Here is a 19,591-nt window from a genome sequence, read left to right as displayed (position 1 = left end):
TGTTTTCTTGTTTCATCTCCTCTCTTCTATGTTCAGGATCACAATCCAGAGTAATAGCAGCAGTAGTAGACGCGCGCCTCTACCCAGCGTGCGTGCGCACATGCGTAAAGTGTAGTAGGTGGGCGCGCATGGCATCTCGGAGCTGTGCCGTCCTCCGCCGCTGGGTCGCTTCATGATGCCGAGCGGAACGGGGCGCTCGCACGTCTCTGTGTGCGGCTACAACCGCAGTTTCCGAGGCTGAAGTCGGATGAGACGGGAGAGAGGAGCCGGAGACACGATGATGGACGATGCGAGCCGCGGGCAGCTGTAACGTCGGCGGACACACGCGTGGATTCAGCAACGAGGTGAGAGAGCGGCTGTGAAATATCCTCCTTATTCACCCTGGACCACTTATCCTCCTCATCTGATGATGCTGCTGCTGCTGCTGCTGCTGCTGCCGAGGATGAGGAGGAGGAGGAGGAGGATGCTCTAAACGCATCCTGCGTGATATTCCTCCTGTAAAGGCCAATTCCCTGCGATGCCTCTCATTCGACAGCAGCTGATCATTGGAGAGACGCAGAGTTTTTCCGTTTTTTTTCCTCAGCCAAATATAAAAATAAAATATTCACGCCAATCTCGATCTTTTTGTGGGGAAATAAGGTAAATGAGCAGTTAAAGCAACAACATGGCTGCGTCTGTGCGCCACCGTCGCTCCAGAAGTGAATTTTAAGTGTTGCAGCATCGAGACTTGGTACAAACGGAGAAAGTGAATGATGTCAGCGGAAGGGAAATACTGCAGCAGCCCAGTCCTTGTGTTGACTCGCCTCATAGGATGTTGTCATTACCTCGAAGCTGAAGGTGCGGTTACAGTCAAATGCACCTTCACGGGCCTGTGGTGATCACCAGCAGCACCAGTTTGATATTAATGTGCAGATACGCGAATGCAAAAAAACCACAAAAAAAAACCTTTATCACAACGGTCCTGCTCCGTGCATGTGAATGTGCTCTCCTCTGTGAATTCATTTTCTCTATGAATAATTAAGAAGTTGTGCCATTTTGCTTTGTCTCATTATAAACCTATATCTAATCTACTGAGGTGTCATTTGCTGCCATGCACCGCTCACAGTTTTCCTGCCTACTCATGAATTTCTGCAGTTACTTCACAGGCGGAATATTTACAATGAACCATTGTGTTATTTTTTTGCTGATGTGTCTGTTGTGTCTCCCACTGCAAATGTTCTCTACGCTTTTCCTCCACAGTGTATTGGTGCCTCTCCGACTTATTGCCCCTTTACAAATGCCCAGATATTGTTTGGTGATGGTGGGTGGGGGGGCGGTTGCCACTTTTAGGACCCGGAGGATTCAGTATGTAATTAAGATGACCATGTTTTGCAACTGCCTTCCTGGCCCCATGAACCCTTAATCCTGCTGGGATGGAGTCATGAATTGCCCACTGAGCTACAAAGAGCGTCAATACAGTTACAAAGCCCAAAAATAGCTGTTTTGATTTGGTGCAAAGTGGTTTTACTCTGACCTTAAAATGCAGCTGTATCTGGTGGTTGGGAATTTCGTCCGAGTTGGTTAACAGATAAGTCGCTCGGCAGAAAATTCCTCCGAAATTTGACTATCAATTCATGGTTTCAGACATTTTTTAAGCAAATGTGCCAAACAACAAACGTGTGTCTGACAAATGTGTCTTCCAGCCTCTTAAAAGTAAAGATGTTTAGCTTTTCTTTGTTTTCTACTATTGCATCCAACCATCCACTGGATTTCTTAACGGATAGAATAATAATTTGTTGCAGCCCTGATCACACAAATTCCAATTTCAGTGAAGGAGGCCTTTTCTAAAGACCCTCACTGGTGCCTGTCACCAGGAATAACAGCCCCTCAACACAGAGTTGCAAGTTGGTGACTGGAATGAGGCTCTGTCATAACACCAGAGGTCAGTTTGAGAAGAAGGGTGTGTGTAAACCGAGGCGTGATGCAGAAGAAAAGGAAATAGAGAAGCCTTCCTCTTGCTGACTTAGGGTGGAAGAACCTTGAGTTCTCCGTTGGTCAGCTCGCTGTGATCCAGACATATTTTTGGAGCTTGGTCCGAGGCGCTCATCAGTCACCAGCCAGCCGTAATGTGCTCTGCGTCCATTATCATTAAGCGGTTTCTTCGCAGCTCAGTCGGTGTCATTAGCCCACAGGATGCAGTCACTGCTACACGGGATGTCATGGAGAATTATCATTTGCACAGACTATAGGCACTGGAGTGTTCCCCTGCCATAGCTCACCGACATCTCCACAGGAGGAGTGAGATGGGGGGGAACAAAAGCACAAATTAGTAGTTAATGAAGTCCTTGAAGGAGGGAGAAAGAAAAAGAGGGGAGGAGGTGTTAATTACTTATTTAATAGTCAGCAATGTGTCATCAGGGAGGAATAGCTTATTCTTCATGGAAATGCTTATATTAAGTGAGACCCCCTCACTAACTCTTCTTTTTCTTCACAGGGTCGACATTTAGGGCTTTTGACGTTTGACATTCAGCAAGCGACAGGTAAACACTTTTAAAATATCCGTAAAATATCACATACACTGTTGAGGTTATAACCTACAGGTACTTTATTTGTTATGTTTTACTGAGAACAAAGAATATACCTTAAGTGTGAACCACCAATGTGCTGATATTACTAGAAGGGTAGAACAGGTTATCCACTAACCAGAAGGTCGGCAGTTTGATCCCAGCCCCCCGAAAATCCCTGTGCTGAAATGTCCTTGGGCAGGATATTGACCCCAGAACTGCCCCTGAAGTCTGTGTGGGCAGTGTGTGAATGATGTGTGATGGATAAAGTGCTGAAAATAGATGATTGGCTGTGTGTGAAAGGGTCTGAGTGGTCATCAAGACTATAAAAGTACTATATAAATACAGACCACTCACCAGCTACTATAAAATATCTTCAATGAAATTAAGGGACAGGGTCAAATTAAGACATTGTATTCAACTTAAAGACTCTACTCCACATTAAAAGCCATAATGATGAAATAGTAGACAGAGGGAATGAATGAAATAATCAGACCTGCATGGTTTCAAAGGGAACTCGTCTTCTAAGAGTCCGAGTATCGAGTGTTCAACAGTGAATCCTTTTTTAAAATGACACAACTGATGTGGAGTTTGGCTTCGTCACAGAGTCTTTGAGATGAAGGTTCCCTGTGTTCCTCCACAAACCATCTGATACCTGCACCCACAGATTAAAACCACTGTGGGCCAAATGAATTATGTCTGTTTTGAACAGTTGCATTGTGAACTTGATCTCTTTGATTTTTATATATGTGTAGTTATTGTCAAACTAAATTAATAATCTCAACACACTTTAATTGACTAGTTTGACATTTTAAGAAGGGCCAAGAAATGATCTGCCACATGAACCTCTCGTAAAACCACAAACATGTCGTTTTCCAAGTTTGGCTTTTATCTGGATTGAATAAATGAGATAACATGTTTTAATTAGCCAGCTTGGTGCTGACAGAAGGATTCTGAACAGAGTCGGACTGTTTCCGGTCTTTGTACTAAATAAATCCAATCAACTGCCAGCTTCATATTTACTGTGCAGACATGAGCGAGCTATCACGCTTCTCATCTGACTCAGCGTTAAAGAGATTAAGAATATTTCCTTAAAATGAAACTACTTTGAATAGAAGGAATTTTGTCACATGGTAAATGGGCTGCATTTCTATAGAGCTCATAGTCTTATCGACCACTCATAGCACCTTATGATACATCATTGATGTCAGTGTCTTGCTCAAGGACACCGGAGGAGCCAGGGATCGAACCAGCAACCCTCCTGAGCCACAGCTGCACCCTGTGAGCCCTCAGGGGACACTTTATATTCAAGACACTACCTCTTACTTCTGGTTTTCACTGCTGCCCACACCTCCACGTTTCACTGATTTAAATAGAGATTAAATGATACAAAATGGCAGTTCACGCTGCATGGTTGTTCGCATCATATGATTAATTAAAGTGTCATAAAAACTCTTTAATATAATTTCTATACCTGGCTTTATCATTTGTTAAAAAGCCACATAATCTTTATATCTACACAAAGGTAAGAGATGACTAACACAGTCCTTGATGGTCAAGGTGAGTCACGAACATGAAAGAATGTTCTGAATCCTTGGTGCACCAGCTCATCTGTGCATTTCAATCATTTAGCTTTGACCACGTAAGAGATTTCTACTCTGTGTGTAATGAAATCATCCCAGAAATAATGACCACATGAGGATCAAACCCTCCAAATGTTCAATTATTAAGTTTAGGTACATTTTTCTCATTTCCTGGAAACATGTTCCTCATTTTGCATAAATGACGTTTGTGTGAATCCTGCTCGCTCGCACGGTACTGAGTGATTTTGCACAATAAAAGGTTTGCGTATTATTACCATGCTGCTGTCTGAAGTGTGAGCGCTGCATGCTCTGCTGTTTGATGTGCCACAGAATGATCGAGGAGGGCAGTAAACGAGGCAAGGCCATGGTGGAGAAGAGGCAGCTCTTCATGGAAATGAGTGAGTGGAGTCGACTGAGAGAAATCTCTTTTCACTATTCATAGCCAGCATTGGCATCATGTAAGTCTTTGACGGGCTCGGAGTTGCACAGGAGGTGATGCGTGGTCCCTCGCACGTATATTTGAATTCCTCCCACACAAAGGGAGCGATAGTTTTTGAGTGTACCTCCAGTGAGCCTGACTGCATTTGTATGGTGTTTGGTTTTATTTCATTGAATTGGACCAGAACCTGCATTCATCTGTGAAAGTGTGTGATTTTAATTTTAATTTGTTTTCCAGGAGCTCAGAACTTCGATGTTATCAGACTGTCGACTTACAGGACCGCCTGCAAACTCCGGTTTGTGCAGAAGAGATGCAACCGTAAGAGCATGTAGATTCTTCTCATCTGTCAGGACACATGTAGTGTGATACAGACGTGACTGATGGCAGCGTGTCGGTTTGCCCTCCCCCACAGTTCATCTGGTGGATGTCTGGAACATGATCGAAGCCTTTCGCGACAACGGCCTCAACACATTGGACCACAATGCTGAGATCAATGTGTCGCGGCTGGAGACTATCCTGTCTTCCATCTACTACCAGCTCAACAAGCGGTTGCCCACCACCCACCAGATCAACGTGGAGCAGTCCATCGGGTTGCTGCTCAACTTCATGGTGGCCACCTATGACAGGTAGGAGGCGGGTGGTCAGCGCAATTGAAACAATAAGAAATTAAAGTGCTGGAAATGAGTCTATTTGGCCCCCTCGTGATGTCATCAAGACCCCCCCAGAGTCTAGACCCTGGTTGGTGGGAGAGGGAGAGAATGAGCAGACTCATCTGGGCTTTACCAGGGGTCTGGATGTGGAGAGTGGAGGTGATTGGGGGGGAGGAGAAATGTCACAGCAGATCACTGAAATCACTGCGACAGAACGGAGAAGAGATTTCAGGTTTGACTCCAACATCGTGATTGACTGATTGAGATTGTGAGAAGATCTGATTGGATTTACCATAAACATGGGGAGAGAGAGAGAATTGTGACGCTTTGCTTCATATAGATAGGATAGTATCCAACCTAAGTGTGAAAGAGCAAAGGGTTAAGTTGGAACAGACTAATAACAAGTTTAGTAATAGTAATAATAACATGCAGTTCAGGTCAGTTCTCCACTTTTATCCGCAGGGGCCACTGTTCTCACCTTTAACAACTGTGCAAACAAACTGATGTTATTTGAGCACATGCTCTTGACAATCAGCTTCAGAACAGCTCCCATAACCTGCAGGTCGTCTGCTGAACTTCAAATACATAAAATAACATAGAATTACAATAATAATAGTAATGATCACAATGCTCTGTTGAAAAAATATTCCTTTCACAGTCACGGCTGAATCATTTTCATTACCAATCCGAGCAAAGTAAAACCTTGTGGCACATTGTAAAGAATTCTTTGTTTTCATGCATTATGTATTGAGCACTATACTGTCATATTTAAACTGAGTAGTATTTCGGGAAATGTATTTCTGTTTATTAATTAAAACGTTTTACTCTGCTATTTTACAAACCAAACATTTGTTTTCAGCTGTAAAATTAGAAGCTTTTACCTTAGAATCAAATTAAATTATTTTATTTCTTATTAAGAAACATCCATAAAACAGCATTAGTATTTACTTTCCTAAAACAAAGGTCTGAATGCTCTTTACAAGAATCCCCCACACTGCCAGAGATTGATCAACATAAAAAACACTGTTGATGTGTTTGTTTTTTATTATAGTTCCTCAATATTACTAACAAGTTTGCAAAAAGGCACATTTACTTCCCATGATAGCTTCTACCCAGACATCATTGTACAAACAAACCATCAAATCAGGATTCAGGCCTCAGATATCTTGGCAATAAGCTGATGAGTGATTAAAGAAGAAATACAGATCCAGTTCTTCCATCACAATACAGATAGAAAAGTGTGCTGCATTTAAAAAAAATGCTCGATCAGCTGAAGTATCCCCGCTGATGGTTTACAGTATATCCCTCCTCTTAATGTTTGCTCCGTGCTCAAGGCCCCGGACGCAGTGCATCCTGGAGCACGGAGGTTTATCATTGACCGTAAAGCTCTCGTTCATTATATGTCCTCATGTTCTCAAATTGATTGGCAGCTCGCCCCTTTCCCATTCAATTGGTTTACTGTTATCTGTAAGGCCACTCTGCCCCCCCCCCCCCCGTTATTATACATGCTGCCGTATCTCTGGGAAACTTGGTGGAAACGACTGTCTGCGATCACAGGAAGTGGTTTCCCTATCTGTCCCCGAGGTCCAAATTGAATTAGGCAGAAGAGCTTTCATGCATCTCTGTTACCTCTGCTCGGAAGTCAGAGCTAAACGAATCCGAAGTGAAAGAGCTGCCCTCTCTCGGCAAGTTAAAGAGATATTAAGGTGTCCTGAGGCAGACTCATAATCATCATGTTAAGCTGTGATTTAAGGCTTAGATTGCGAGTTTTGATCCTTTTGGACCAACAGTACACTGATGGGTTTAGTTCATTGTGGAGGTGAAGGGGTGGCGAGAACCTTCACCTGCACCACTGAGGATCAATCAGCACAGGTGAGAGCTGTTAGCTGATTGATCCTCAGACGTTAAAAGGAGGCAGCAGAGCTGCCTCCAGAAGAACTCTGGGAGAACAAAAAAAGGAACGCACTAGACTCAGAACACTAGAAGGCTCTGAGAACACGGAGAACTCCGAGAAGGCTCTGAGAACACTGGGAGAACGCACTAGACTCGGGAGAAGGACACTTGAGAGACGGAGGAAGCCAGAGGTCCAGCAGATAGTGCTGGACCCATTTAAGTTACATGTTTGGTATTTTCAGTTGGACCTTAATAAAAAGATGTTGGTAACCACGCAATGGTTGGACTGGTCTGTCTCTGGCTGTCGTGAGGGGAACCCCGTGGCGTGGTCCAACGCCACACTGGCACCTGAACAGGGACCTCACACAGCCAGAGACACGGACTGGGTACAATCGTTGGGGAAGGAGACGGAGGAGATCCTGAGGCAGACGCAGGAGAACCTGAGGCAGACGGAGGAGATCCTGAGGCAGACGAAGAGGATGAGGCTTGGGCGTCTCACCTGTGGCGCCGAGCTGGAGGGGGCGGGGAGCGCTGGTCCCCGATCGGCGGTGAAGCCGATGGGTCCGGCTCCAGGGTCAGCGGGGAAGCTGACGCCTCCGGTTCCAGCGCTGAGGTCGGCGGGGAAGCCGAGACCTCCGGTTCCGGTGCCTCGGTCGGCGGTGAAGCCGACACCTCCCGGGCCGACTCCTCTTCCTGCTCCCGTGTCAGCGGAGAAGCTGACGCCTCCGGTCCCGGTGCCTAGGTCGGCGGTGAAGCCGACACCTCCCGGGCCGACTCCTCTTCTTGCTCCAGGTTCAGCGGGGAAGCGGACGCCTCCGGTTCCTGCTCTCGGGTCAGCGGGGAAGCTGACGCCTCCGGTCCCGGTGCCGAGGTCGGCGGGGAAGCCGACACCTCCGGGTCCTGCTCCTCTTCCTGCGCCCCGGTCAGCGGAGAAGCTGACGCCTCCGGTCCCGGTGCCGAGGTCGGCGGGGAAGCCGACACCTCCGGGTCCTGCTCCTCTTCCTGCGCCCCGGTCAGCGGAGAAGCTGACGCCTCCGGTCCCGGTGCCGAGGTCGGCGGGGTCTCCCGGAGGGCGGCGCACTCCTGTTCCGGGGTCCAAGGTGCCCGTGCGGCGGCGCCCACCTGCTCCGGGGGCCAAGGTGCCCGTGCGGCGGCGCCCACCTGTTCCGGGGTCCAAGGTGCCCGTGCGGCGGCGCCCACCTGTTCCGGGGTCCAAGGTGCCCGTGCGGCGGCGCCCACCTGTTCCGGGGTCCAAGGTGCCCGTGCGGCGGCGCCCACCTGCTGAGGGGTCCAAGGTGCCCGTGCGGCGGCGCCCACCTGCTCCGGGGTCCAAGGTGCCCGTGCGGCGGCGCCCACCTGCTCCGGGGTCCAAGGTGCCCGTGCGGCGGCGCCCACCTTCCAGGCCGCCTGAGAGAGGCCGCGTCCCGCGACGCCCACCTGCTCGACCCCCGGAGCGCCTCAGTCGGTGGGCGGGGCTCCTCCCCTGGCCGGATGGGAGGGGGGGGAGTAGTTCAGGCCGGATAGCTCCCGGGCCTGAGTTTGACGGTGGGGGTATGTGGAGGTGAAGGGGTGGCGAGAACCTTCACCTGCACCACTGAGGATCAATCAGCACAGGTGAGAGCTGTTAGCTGATTGATCCTCAGACGTTAAAAGGAGGCAGCAGAGCTGCCTCCAGAAGAACTCTGGGAGAACAAAAAAAGGAACGCACTAGACTCAGAACACTAGAAGGCTCTGAGAACACGGAGAACTCCGAGAAGGCTCTGAGAACACTGGGAGAACGCACTAGACTCGGGAGAAGGACACTTGAGAGACGGAGGAAGCCAGAGGTCCAGCAGATAGTGCTGGACCCATTTAAGTTACATGTTTGGTATTTTCAGTTGGACCTTAATAAAAAGATGTTGGTAACCACGCAATGGTTGGACTGGTCTGTCTCTGGCTGTCGTGAGGGGAACCCCGTGGCGTGGTCCAACGCCACATTCATATTCTTTCTCAGAGGCCTTGCTGTATGTTATATCTAATGTGGTGCATTTTTTTCATTGGGTTACCTTATTCTCAGTTTTAATGGTTTCACACAAAATGAAAGAGGACAAAACACATCATGCTTTTTCCCCTGCAACCTCATTTTGGATATGAATGGTCATAAATGTGTAAAACTGTAGATAATCTTTTATTAAGCAAACAGTGACCTATAGCTGTGGAGTTGTTACAGACAAAATATGACTGAAGCAGCAAAATCCCTGAACCAGGCTGCATTTTATCGCTTCTTTATTTAAAGAATACATTTCAGAGACTAAGGTCCTGATGTTGCTTCTTCCTGTAATCCAGTAATCTCACTTATATTACTTTTCTCTCTCCTCGCAGTGAAAGCCATGGGAAGTTGACAGTTTTCTCAATGAAAGCAATGCTGGCGACAATGTGTGGAGGGAAAATTGTGGACAAACTACGTTGTAAGTTCATATTTGACTGTTTTTCATATAAAGTGTCAGTAGATTTGATAAATTTCCTTCATTTAATACAAATAACGGTTATTTCTTGTACATGTAGTGTTTTTAACAGTCCTGGGACAGTTTACGTCTCCTGTAGTTGTTCAAATTAAACACACGGGGGCACTGTGGAAACACACCAGCAGAATTAATTTGCTGTGCATGTATTAGCTGATGAGTATATTCATTATGGATCATGCATCATATAAATATCAGCAGCGTGTTTACACCACATTTTTGCTGCGAACAACATCTGACACGTTCTGTCTCTCAGATATTTTCTCACAGATCTCTGACTCGAGTGGCATCATGGTGTTTGCCAAGTTCGATCAGTTTCTTCGGGAGGTGCTGAAACTACCCACAGCCGTGTTCGAGGGCCCCTCATTCGGCTACACGGAGCATTCGGTGCGGACGTGCTTCCCCCAGCAGGTGGGATATCAGAACAACCCGACGCTCTTCTCCTTTTTCTTCTTTTTCTCTATCTACTTTTTAAACTTTTAATAACTCTCATTGGACACACACATGTTTGTGTTTGTATCCAGAAGAAGATCATGCTGAACACGTTTCTGGATGTGTTGATGGCAGATCCTCCTCCTCAGTGTCTCGTGTGGCTACCACTCATGCACCGACTTGCTAATGTTGAAAATGGTAAGATGTGGAATAGATGTGGGCTGATTTAGAGGTAAATCTTACTACTACAATTACGTATATCTACACTGTACATCAATGGTGGAATTTGTAGGCATTTACCTATTTCAACCTCAAATAGTTATTTAAATTAAACGGTGTGGATGTGAAACTTTAAGAAGGAGGAAAAGCTCATTGACAATTAATGTTTTTTTGTAAGGATGCACAAGTTAGGGAACCTAGTATGTGAGATTCCATCTTTATCTGTAACATTAATTATATCTGTCAAATAAATGTATTTGTGTATAAAGCCAACATTCCCTCTGAGTACCAGCATTAGATGATATAAAATGGATACACTCACATAAAGTACTTTAAAGTTTGAATTTGCTTTCCACCACTGCTTTAAATCTGACTGCATGCAGAGGTTTTAGTCAGTATCACTGTGAGTAAAGATGTCTGTGACTGAAAATCCTCTTCTTCACTGCTCAGTCTTCCATCCGGTAGAATGTTCATATTGCCGGAGCGAGAGCATGATGGGTTTTCGGTATCGGTGCCAACAGTGCCATGGCTACCAGCTTTGTCAGAGCTGCTTCTGGCGTGGCCATGCCAATGGTCCCCATAGCAACCAGCACCAGATGAAGGAGCACTCGTCTTGGGTAAGACAAAACCCTGATCACTCTCAATTCTACATTGCGTCGTTCCCTTTTATTACAATTCAGAAATCAATATCTCTCCTGGAGCATTCATCCGTCCTGCTACATGTCCTGCAAACCAACAGGGATTTAATGGGTTTTTACTTATTTTGGCAAATTAAATTGTATTGATTTAAATCACCATGTTGCCACATTCCCTCAAACCTCAGTCATTATAGTATAAATGGAAATAAAGGAAGAAATAGATGCTGGATTTCAAATCCAATTTCCACCCCCCTTGGTTTATTTGTACAGAAAACAAACACATTGTCTGAGATACATATAAATCAAATGATGACATTTATCACAAAGGTGATGTTCGATCTGTTCTGGGTGTTTTCCTACTTTTCCTGTATATCGTTTGTCTGCGACACATCTGTGACATCACCATGTCACTTTGTTTTACACCTCACAAAACCATCCGCAATGTTTTGGCATTAGTTTCTGTTCTGTTCTGAATCATTGGCCACGTCCCTTTCTGTGACAGCTCATATCGCATGTCATTTCCTATGTGCTAACCCGTTTATTTGTATAATGACGAGTGTAAAATGTATTTATTTATTCATTTTACATCTATTAAATTCAATATGCTTTACATTGAAACTCTCACAAAATGCAAGGAAGGATAAATATTAAATGAAAAGCAATAAATAGTGGAAACAGTTTGCGATGGATCATCAGGTAGTTTGAAAGAAAGATTAGTTTCTCCTGTTCGGACAACTTTAAAAAACATGGCGGGGTTCGTAATGAAGACCTGCTCCCAATGTAAATATAAAAGGCCCATTCTAGGGAAAAAAAAACAATTCATACAATTTAGATGATTACGCATTAGTGAAGACATCACTAGGATTATTTTATATTCAATTCCTGCCAATAGATCCCTTTCACCTAAATCGTACACACTGGACCTTTAAAACTTATTTAGTAGTTTGAGTTATTTTCCATGGCTTTGTGGCTTAAAAAAATCCACACATCAGTCACAGCATTAAAACTGTTTTGCATCAGGCTTCTTACTTTTCCTGATATTAGGACAGTTTGGATTTTTGGTCTTTGACGTAGCAGATACAAGCTCTTCCTGAATCTACAGCCGAATGCAGGAGCTGCTGCTGCTGATCCCCACTTCTGACACAGTAAACAGCCTGTTGACCTAGTTATGTAAATGTCTTCCCGAAGCAGCTTAAATCCGTCTGTGCTGCACCCACACTGTGACGGCACCAGAAACATCACACAGGGTGACAACGCTTTGTTTTTCCTGCCCTCCTCACAGAAGTCTCCAGCCAAAAAGCTGAGCCACGCAATCAGTAAATCTCTCGGCTGCGTCCCCATCGGAGAGCCGCCACATCCTGTGTTCCCCGAGCAGGCCGAGAGACCGCAGGAACTCGCCCATACTGTGTAAGTGCCATTCCCAAGGCGTTTGTTGCCACTGTGTGTGTCATTAATGAGGGCTACCCAACCGGTGTGTTGATTAACAGCACAGCGAGGCCCAGTGTGCTCATGATCTACAGTCTGTTCTTGTCATGTAACTGCCTCCATCTTTTCCATTTCGCTGTCCCGACATGACTGATAGATCGCCATCTTGCGGAGGTGTCAAGCCCCTGATTATTTGCAAACGTGGAGATGCTGATATACTACACAGGTCCCGCTGCTGCTGCCGCTAACGGCACAGCCATACTCATCAGTCTGTTGGCAATGAAACGGAGACGAGGGTGTAAATCTCACACTCCGGGCTTTGAAGCTCCTCAAAGTCATTATAGGAGATGCATTATATTCTGCTGCTGTCTTAAATCCCGCACATTCATTTACATTTCAGTTGAAAAATAGTACAATTACCATAATCAATTCCACCGCAGAGAGACATCCGCAGTCATCCACGTCCCTATGGTCACTTCATATTTCCCTCATCGTTGAACACTTTTGGCCTTGATCTAATGTTTCAGATTTTAAAAAGTGATGTATGATTTATGTTGTTTGTGACCAAACAGGAAATCTCTCAACTTTTCTTACCGGAGCTTTCCGCATTTCTCACAGCACATTTCACAACCAAATCCTGCTTCATATTCCAGTCACGAGCATCAATCTGAGCTGCCTGTATGTGCGTTTGCTGCTGGCAAGTGTCAGTGAGTAACGGATAGTGAGCCACATCACAGGGAGAAAGTAGCTCAGCAAATGCCAAGAAAAACAGACACAGTGTAAACACATCATCCTGATTTCCTGTTTTACTGCGTGATAGATAACGATCATCTCTGAATCACATCTCACTTCCAGGCTCTGCCCACTGGAGGGAGGATTCTTTCTTTTCGGGCATTGTCTCCAAACTTATGCATTTAAGATGACGTTTTCATTTCATTTGCACAATTTTATGATGCATCACAATGTGGAGAATCAGTCGTTGACCCGGATATTTCTTCCAACCGAGAGAGAAGCTGATTGGATTAGCATTAGCCCGCACAGTATAGCCTGTCTAGCATGAAATTACATCACACAAATAGATTAATATTGCTTCGAATAAGATTTCAAACTCTTTTGGGTCATGTCTCTCCAGTGTCCTCAGGAAACAGCAATCTGTGGTGTGGTTTGTCTTTTTTTCTGAGAATATTGACTCATGTCCATTAGAGGCTCTTGGTTATATTGGAATTTGTCGCACAAAGAACTTTTATCGTAAATCTTTTCCTCTGAGGGTTTTTTTTTCTTGAAGTGAAGCATCCTAGTTTTTCATGTTTAATGAACTACATGTTATTTACAGTGATGGAAAGTATATGTACTCAAGTACATACAGAATTTGAGGGACTTTACTTACTTTACTTTAAGTATTTCCATTTTAATTTAAATCAAATTAAGATTTATCATCAAAAAACACAATAGAAGCTGGGTTATTTAACAATATGGAGCTCTGTCACCTCTGAAATTGAAGATTTCTCATAGGATTTCTTCTTTGTGTTGGCAAAGTGCATTCTCATGCTCTCACAAATGGCATTTCAGGGTTGGTGGCACTGTGTGTGTTTTGGCATGTGTGTGTGTGTTCACTGACTTTAGGATATTGGATGTGACTGTTGACCCCTGAGACTGTGTCTGTCTCTCTCTATTGTTTTGTCTGAGGCAGGGAGGGTAAAAGTCTCCGTCTTTCATGATGGGGGGGAAAAAAGGGCTATTTGTGTTTTCAGGTGCGTTCCGGTTTTTTATTTGTGTGCACTGATTAAATAGCGCCTCTCGTCAAGTGTGCAGTGAGAAGATGTTTTTAACCTGAAAACCTTTCAAAGCTTGTATTCATCACCCACTGCCAGTCGCTGTTCCATATTTAGCTGTATATGTCTTCAAATTTACAAAAAGACATGCAAATATTTTTCAGGGAATATTTATATCTGCAGCAGAATACGCCCACAGAGGGGATTATGTACAGATTTGATTTTATTAATAGTTCAGAATATAAAATATGAGATGTGAGGCTGTAACACTTAAATGATTAAAGGATCAATACGCTAACAGCTGGTTAGCTTAGCTTAGCACTAGATAGACTGAATATTTTTATTAAGAAGGACAACCAGTCTCAACTTCCTCCCATAATCCAAAAACAAAGCCAAAGTACCCTGGACACGAACACCAGAGCCTGTGCAGTGTCGCTCTGGGGATGGAGCTGCGGTAGTGAAGGTCCCGTCATTACATGCGCTCGACCAATCAGAAGTTAGTAGCTGTCAATCATGATATTTCACCATGTTTATCAAAAAAATTCATCTAAACCAAAGATAAGGGAAAAATATACACCAGAGTGGTAAGAGGTCTTTAAATTAACAGAAAAAAAAAATTTGATTACTGTGTCCCATTCACCTACATGGAGGAGGCTGGATTTATGACCTCTACTGTAGCCAGTCACCAGGAGGCAGCGCTCATTAAGAGAGCACATTTTTCCCAAAAGGTTGAACTGCTTTAAATCCAACTGTAAATCTGCCCATTTGAGCCACAATGTAGAAATATTAATGGACTAATTTTCCATTTATTAACTTTTGGATTTTAGATAAATTATAGGTGAGCGCAGTCATTATCGGCCAACCATTCCCATGTGGCTCCTGAAAATCCTTCATCGCACTAGATCCCTCAGATGATTATTCACAGGAAAACTGCCAAACCTCCAGTTTTACTCTTCACTGACGGCGTTATATTGATGATGCCTTACAGAGAGAAAAGCATTGTTGGTATTGTAGAACCAATGCAGCTAGTTGCCAATCCTGATAAATGTTGTTTGGGAAAAGGTGTTATTTCATTTTGTGTACCAGGAGACATCCATCTGTGTGTGTGTGTGTGTGTGTGTGTGTGTGTGTGTGTGTGTGTGTGTGTGTGTGTGTGTGTGTGTGTGTGTGTGTGTGTGTGTGTGTGTGTGTGTGTGTGTGTGTGTGTGTGTGTGTGTGTGTGTGTGTGTGTGTGTGTGTGTGTGTGTGTGTGTGTGTGTGTGTGTGTGTGTGCTGACGTAGCGCCTGTGAGTGAGTAATAATGGCAGAATCAGGTTGGAGCGTCAAGTTTGATCAAAACTCCTGAACGGACATGAGCCTCCCGGTTGTCCGGCCCCTCGCGTCATCATCGGCGTCTTCAGACAAAGTGCAGCTATTCTGAAACTGTTGTGAAATATTTACTGGCATTTGAAAGCAAAGTCTAACAGCAAACTCAGCTGTGAATTGTTTCCACCACCCCTCCACTCAAACTGTCAGCAAGATTCTTGGGGATCTTTGTTTTGCTGAGGAGTTATAGGTTTGGGATGCACTGTCTGTCTCAGGAACTTTAAATCTTTGATACAGCTTTCTTACCTTCAGACTTAGCCCTGCCTCGCACTTCCTCTGCCGGAAGACTTTCAGTGAGGAAATAGTTTGAAAGTGGAAAATAGGCCTCTTACCTCACTTTGCATTAATGGGGAAAGCACACTTTAGCGTCAGCCTCTCAGTGCCATAGCAACCAATTTTCCACTCTCTCCATAATCCCCAGAAATCCCTTAATATTTCAAAATGCCTTCCTCTGTTTTACATCTTTTCTACTCTCCGGGTCAATGCAAATTCCATCAGGGTCGTTAGAATGGGAGAGAGCAGGCATGTAATTCACTTTTCTTTGAGTGCGATCCATTGGTTTTTTTTTTACGGCCAAGGCACCGGCAGCCTCGCTGGAAAATTTGTGCACAGCTGCCAGCAGGAGGGGATGCTTCATGTTTGCGTATTGTTTTTAGCCGTGCATCGTGCAGAAGTCAAATCTGTGTGTGTGTGTGTGTGTGTGTGTGTGTGCATCCACCAGACTTCATCTCCCCTGATCCTCTGCCAAGTGCACGGACAGGGTGGTACATTGACATTCTCTACGCACAGGTAGAAGGAGGATTAGCGCATTGCAGACTTTGATGTCTTAGTTCCAAAATGTTCTGTCAGTCCGCTCCCATTTGACCTCCAGGCAGCAGCTGTGTGTGTGTGTGTGTGTGTGTGTGTGTGTGTGTGCGTGTGTGGCGGACAGTGAGTCCTTAATCAACATATCTCCAGTCAGCGAACCACAGCGCTGCAGATCCTGATGTGAATGAGTCAGGACTCCTGTTAGAATTAATCCAAATATTAGAGGGAAATGAAATTTGGCTACTCAGAAGCTTTTACGTAAGAAGAAGCTTCTTTTTTTTTCACTGCACCCCACTGCGTACTCCAGAGTGATTATTTATAGAAGGTTAGCTGTGAGGAGCTTTGACTTATGTGACTCGCTGAAGGTAAGAGGGGGAAGAGGTAAGATGCGTTAACTATAGAGGCCAGTTTATTGCACATTTTCCTGAGCTGCTTTTTTTTTTTTTTAGAGGTTTTCAAGTTGAACAAATGGCATTTCCCTTATTTCCAGTGCAAGTGTGTTGGAGAGAGGTGAAGAGACGGAGTCAGAGCAGAGAGGAGAGAGAGGGAAAGGGAGGGAGAGAGTGTGTGAGGTAGAGAGAGAGAGAGATAGAGAAAATCTACGTCGTCATAAAGTCATGTGACCGCCGAGTTTCCTTGGAGACAGCAGCAGTGTAGTACATTGAGATGCTCGCCTGCTCAGTTGAGGGCAGGTTAGGCATCTGGCAACAGCAGCTGCAGCGGGAGTTGGATGTATTTTGCCAGCCTGCAGGCAGGTGCTCTCTCTCCCCACAGAGGTAAGTGTCTCGTTGTCTGTCTGGAGTTCACCTTCAGAGCGGAAAAAACTGTAACACGATAAGTGAGAGGCAACGATTCTGGGGTTTTACTTGGAGTCTTTCTCTGCTTCCGAGGGAGAACGCAGGGAAACATGTGCAGGTTTGAGCAGTGGCAGTTTTTCCTTTTTCCTGTCAATTGCCTCAGAAACTTCAAAAGTGGCACTGTTGACCTTGTCATTGAGGAGCATCAGTGGTTTTCTTTTAAATCTGTGAGGCCACCGTCCTGAGGGAAATTTAAATGCATGAACCAATAATCGCAGCATGTCTTTAAAAAGAACACACTCCCCCCCTTGAGCATCCTCATTAATGCAGGGAAATATGTACTTTCGTTTGTGAACAAATAACACTGCAAATTATTTGAATATCGTTAGTGGGGCAGAAAGTGTGCAGTTTTGTTTCTTGCTCCAATTTCTGTTTTGTTTGTAGTAGCACAATAATACTCAGAAGAAAAATAAATTTGCACTGTTGAGGCACTTTATGGCACCAGAGGGGGAAAAAGGCTTTTTGTGCTTCATGCTGATAACAATCTTCTGCACAATGTGGATATAAATAGTTGGATTTGGCAAAAGGAAAATGCTGATTGGACGCATACGCTCTACTGGACACAATGCTGTTGCTTTTTATGTGTTAATGAGGGCTTTAAATAAAACAGTCAGATACAGTAGAGTCATTGCAGTGAGATAAATACGTGCAGACTGAGGAGATGCAACTACAGAGACATGAAAATCCAGTGCAGCCGCGAGAGGCTGCTCTTTTCTGTGGCGGGTGAAGTGTGACGCAAAGAGCACCTGAGATGCGCGGGGAGATATTTTGATCCATTAATGAGACTCTGTGGTCCGTGGGCTTAGATGAGCTCATCGGGGGCCGCCAGATGGACCCCATTGCTTTGTTTACTTGCACAAATTACCTCCCACAATGTCACCTTTCTTGGTTTTTCACAGGCTTCCACTTTAATTAGATTTCTTGTCGGCTGTTGTCGCTTTTGCTCGTGTTAATTTAGTTTAAGCTAATAGCCTGAAAACATCTAGATTGCTGTTTGCTGGGAAAGCCAATTATTTCATGACAGTTTGAAGTTAGCACGAGGACAACATGCATCCACCACTCTGGAGTTTGCAATGATCGCCACCTGCCTCCCTTCTCAGCCTCTTTTGTACTGATTTATGAATATTAATACAATGCAAATGCCCTCTCCTCCATTCCCTGGTGACAAGCACCACAGGCCTCTGCAGTGTAGCATTAAAGACCTCTAATCTTGTCTTTTAGTCAGCCGAAACCAGTGGCCAACAACATGAACGACACAATTCTCATGTCCTCTGGGGCACCTACTCCTACCAAAAGGTAAGCACCCCCAGGCATAATGTCTTTTTAAAAAAAGGATGTGTTTTCAGATTATTCCACAGAACTGGGTTCCCACATGTGATTATCACCCTTTTTTTTGCCTTAAAGACGACAAAATGTCAGTTTAAGTCGCACGCCTACAAAATAAATCTGTTTAATGACACAGAATTCAGGCTGTCTTCAGAAAAGGTGATGCATCATCTTCTAATCGGGGGAAACAAGAAGAAATTACAACAAAAAGATTACAGATGTTATTTGCTCCACACTTGACTTGACTCTCACACTTGACACACATTTTTTTGCATCCGAGCAGCATTGCCCTTGTGAGTGTATTTTTAGAGGGAGATTTGTTCCGCTGTCATGAAGGGTGTGTGAGCGCTCCTATTGAAATGGCTGATTTGACAAATAGATCATGATAGAATTGGAGCCTTCACCATGTAAGCAGATAGCAGGCGCCCGCTCCGTGAAAGCTGCCTAATTGCCCCCTCATTTGAGCCCCTCTCAGTTAAAGGCCACCTCTCTTGCTGTTTACTCAGAGCGTGGTAATGAACCATTGTGATTTTGAATTTGATAATGGAGGGCATGCAGAGGGGAGTTTTACTCTGCTCTCTGTCCTGCAGGTCCGTGCAGGATGAATTTCTCTGTTGTGCATCGGTGTCTCTCCGTCACATCTTTCCTGCAATTTGTGTTTGCAAGATGGAAGCGCTCAGGGACTCGGGACGTCCCACAACACATTAGCAGGGAGGTGGCGTCACCGTCCACTGTACAGAAATAATAGAGGTGTGACCATCCACCTTCTTAAAGATCAGGTTTGAAATCCAGACAAAGGCTTTGTAGACAGTTGAAAGAGAGACTGAATGGCAGCTTTATCTCCCCCACTTGTGCTCCTCCGGGCAGGGTTATCATACAGTACTACACCAAGGACCCAGGCAGGCGAAGGACAGAGCGCACACTGCAAAGAAACGTCCATTTGCAGCAAGAATGAGCCTTAAAATTGTAAAAAAGGTTGAGGCCATGCCATTATTCTATCATATATAAGATACCTCACACTAGAAATTGTCGATTTAAAAGACAATTTAACCATCGAACACTGCTGGAAGATTTCCTCTCTGTATTTATAAAAATGAGATGCTCACAATCAATACTAGATTAAGGTTCTTGCGGAGATGAA

The 19,591-nt window shown here is 44.8% G+C and overlaps 2 protein-coding genes across 6 annotated transcripts in view; one reads left to right on the top strand and one right to left on the bottom strand.

The window, feature by feature from the left end:
• Nucleotides 1-19,591, top strand: part of dtnbb (dystrobrevin, beta b) — a 33,425-nt gene that overhangs the window by 787 nt on the left and 13,047 nt on the right. For 2 of the 5 annotated variants that reach the window (XM_020098220.2, XM_020098219.2), the window contains exons 2-12: nucleotides 37-344; nucleotides 2,474-2,519; nucleotides 4,457-4,524; nucleotides 4,803-4,883; nucleotides 4,978-5,191; nucleotides 9,470-9,555; nucleotides 9,866-10,020; nucleotides 10,134-10,239; nucleotides 10,711-10,877; nucleotides 12,181-12,305; nucleotides 18,346-18,420. In XM_020098220.2, the coding sequence (XP_019953779.1) occupies nucleotides 4,458-4,524; nucleotides 4,803-4,883; nucleotides 4,978-5,191; nucleotides 9,470-9,555; nucleotides 9,866-10,020; nucleotides 10,134-10,239; nucleotides 10,711-10,877; nucleotides 12,181-12,305; nucleotides 18,346-18,420 (1,076 nt within the window). In that variant the 5' untranslated portion in view covers nucleotides 37-344; nucleotides 2,474-2,519; nucleotide 4,457. The remainder of the gene's footprint in view (nucleotides 1-36; nucleotides 345-2,473; nucleotides 2,520-4,456; nucleotides 4,525-4,802; nucleotides 4,884-4,977; nucleotides 5,192-9,469; nucleotides 9,556-9,865; nucleotides 10,021-10,133; nucleotides 10,240-10,710; nucleotides 10,878-12,180; nucleotides 12,306-18,345; nucleotides 18,421-19,591) is intronic. The other 3 variants (XM_020098221.2, XM_069535763.1, XM_069535762.1) reach the window with 2 other exon arrangements.
• LOC138412243 (putative per-hexamer repeat protein 5) lies at nucleotides 6,903-9,089 on the bottom strand. The gene is made up of 3 exons (XM_069535694.1): nucleotides 8,992-9,089; nucleotides 8,504-8,688; nucleotides 6,903-8,464 (listed from the first exon to the last, which is right to left on the bottom strand). Exons 1-3 carry the CDS (start codon nucleotides 9,087-9,089, stop codon nucleotides 7,470-7,472), a joined length of 1,278 nt encoding a protein of 425 aa, XP_069391795.1. The 3' UTR covers nucleotides 6,903-7,469.

The sequence above is a fragment of the Paralichthys olivaceus genome, chromosome 12 (assembly GCF_024713975.1).
Source record: "Paralichthys olivaceus isolate ysfri-2021 chromosome 12, ASM2471397v2, whole genome shotgun sequence".
NCBI classification, from domain to species: Eukaryota; Metazoa; Chordata; class Actinopteri; order Pleuronectiformes; family Paralichthyidae; genus Paralichthys; species Paralichthys olivaceus.
This window is presented reverse-complemented; position numbering and strand designations above follow the sequence as displayed.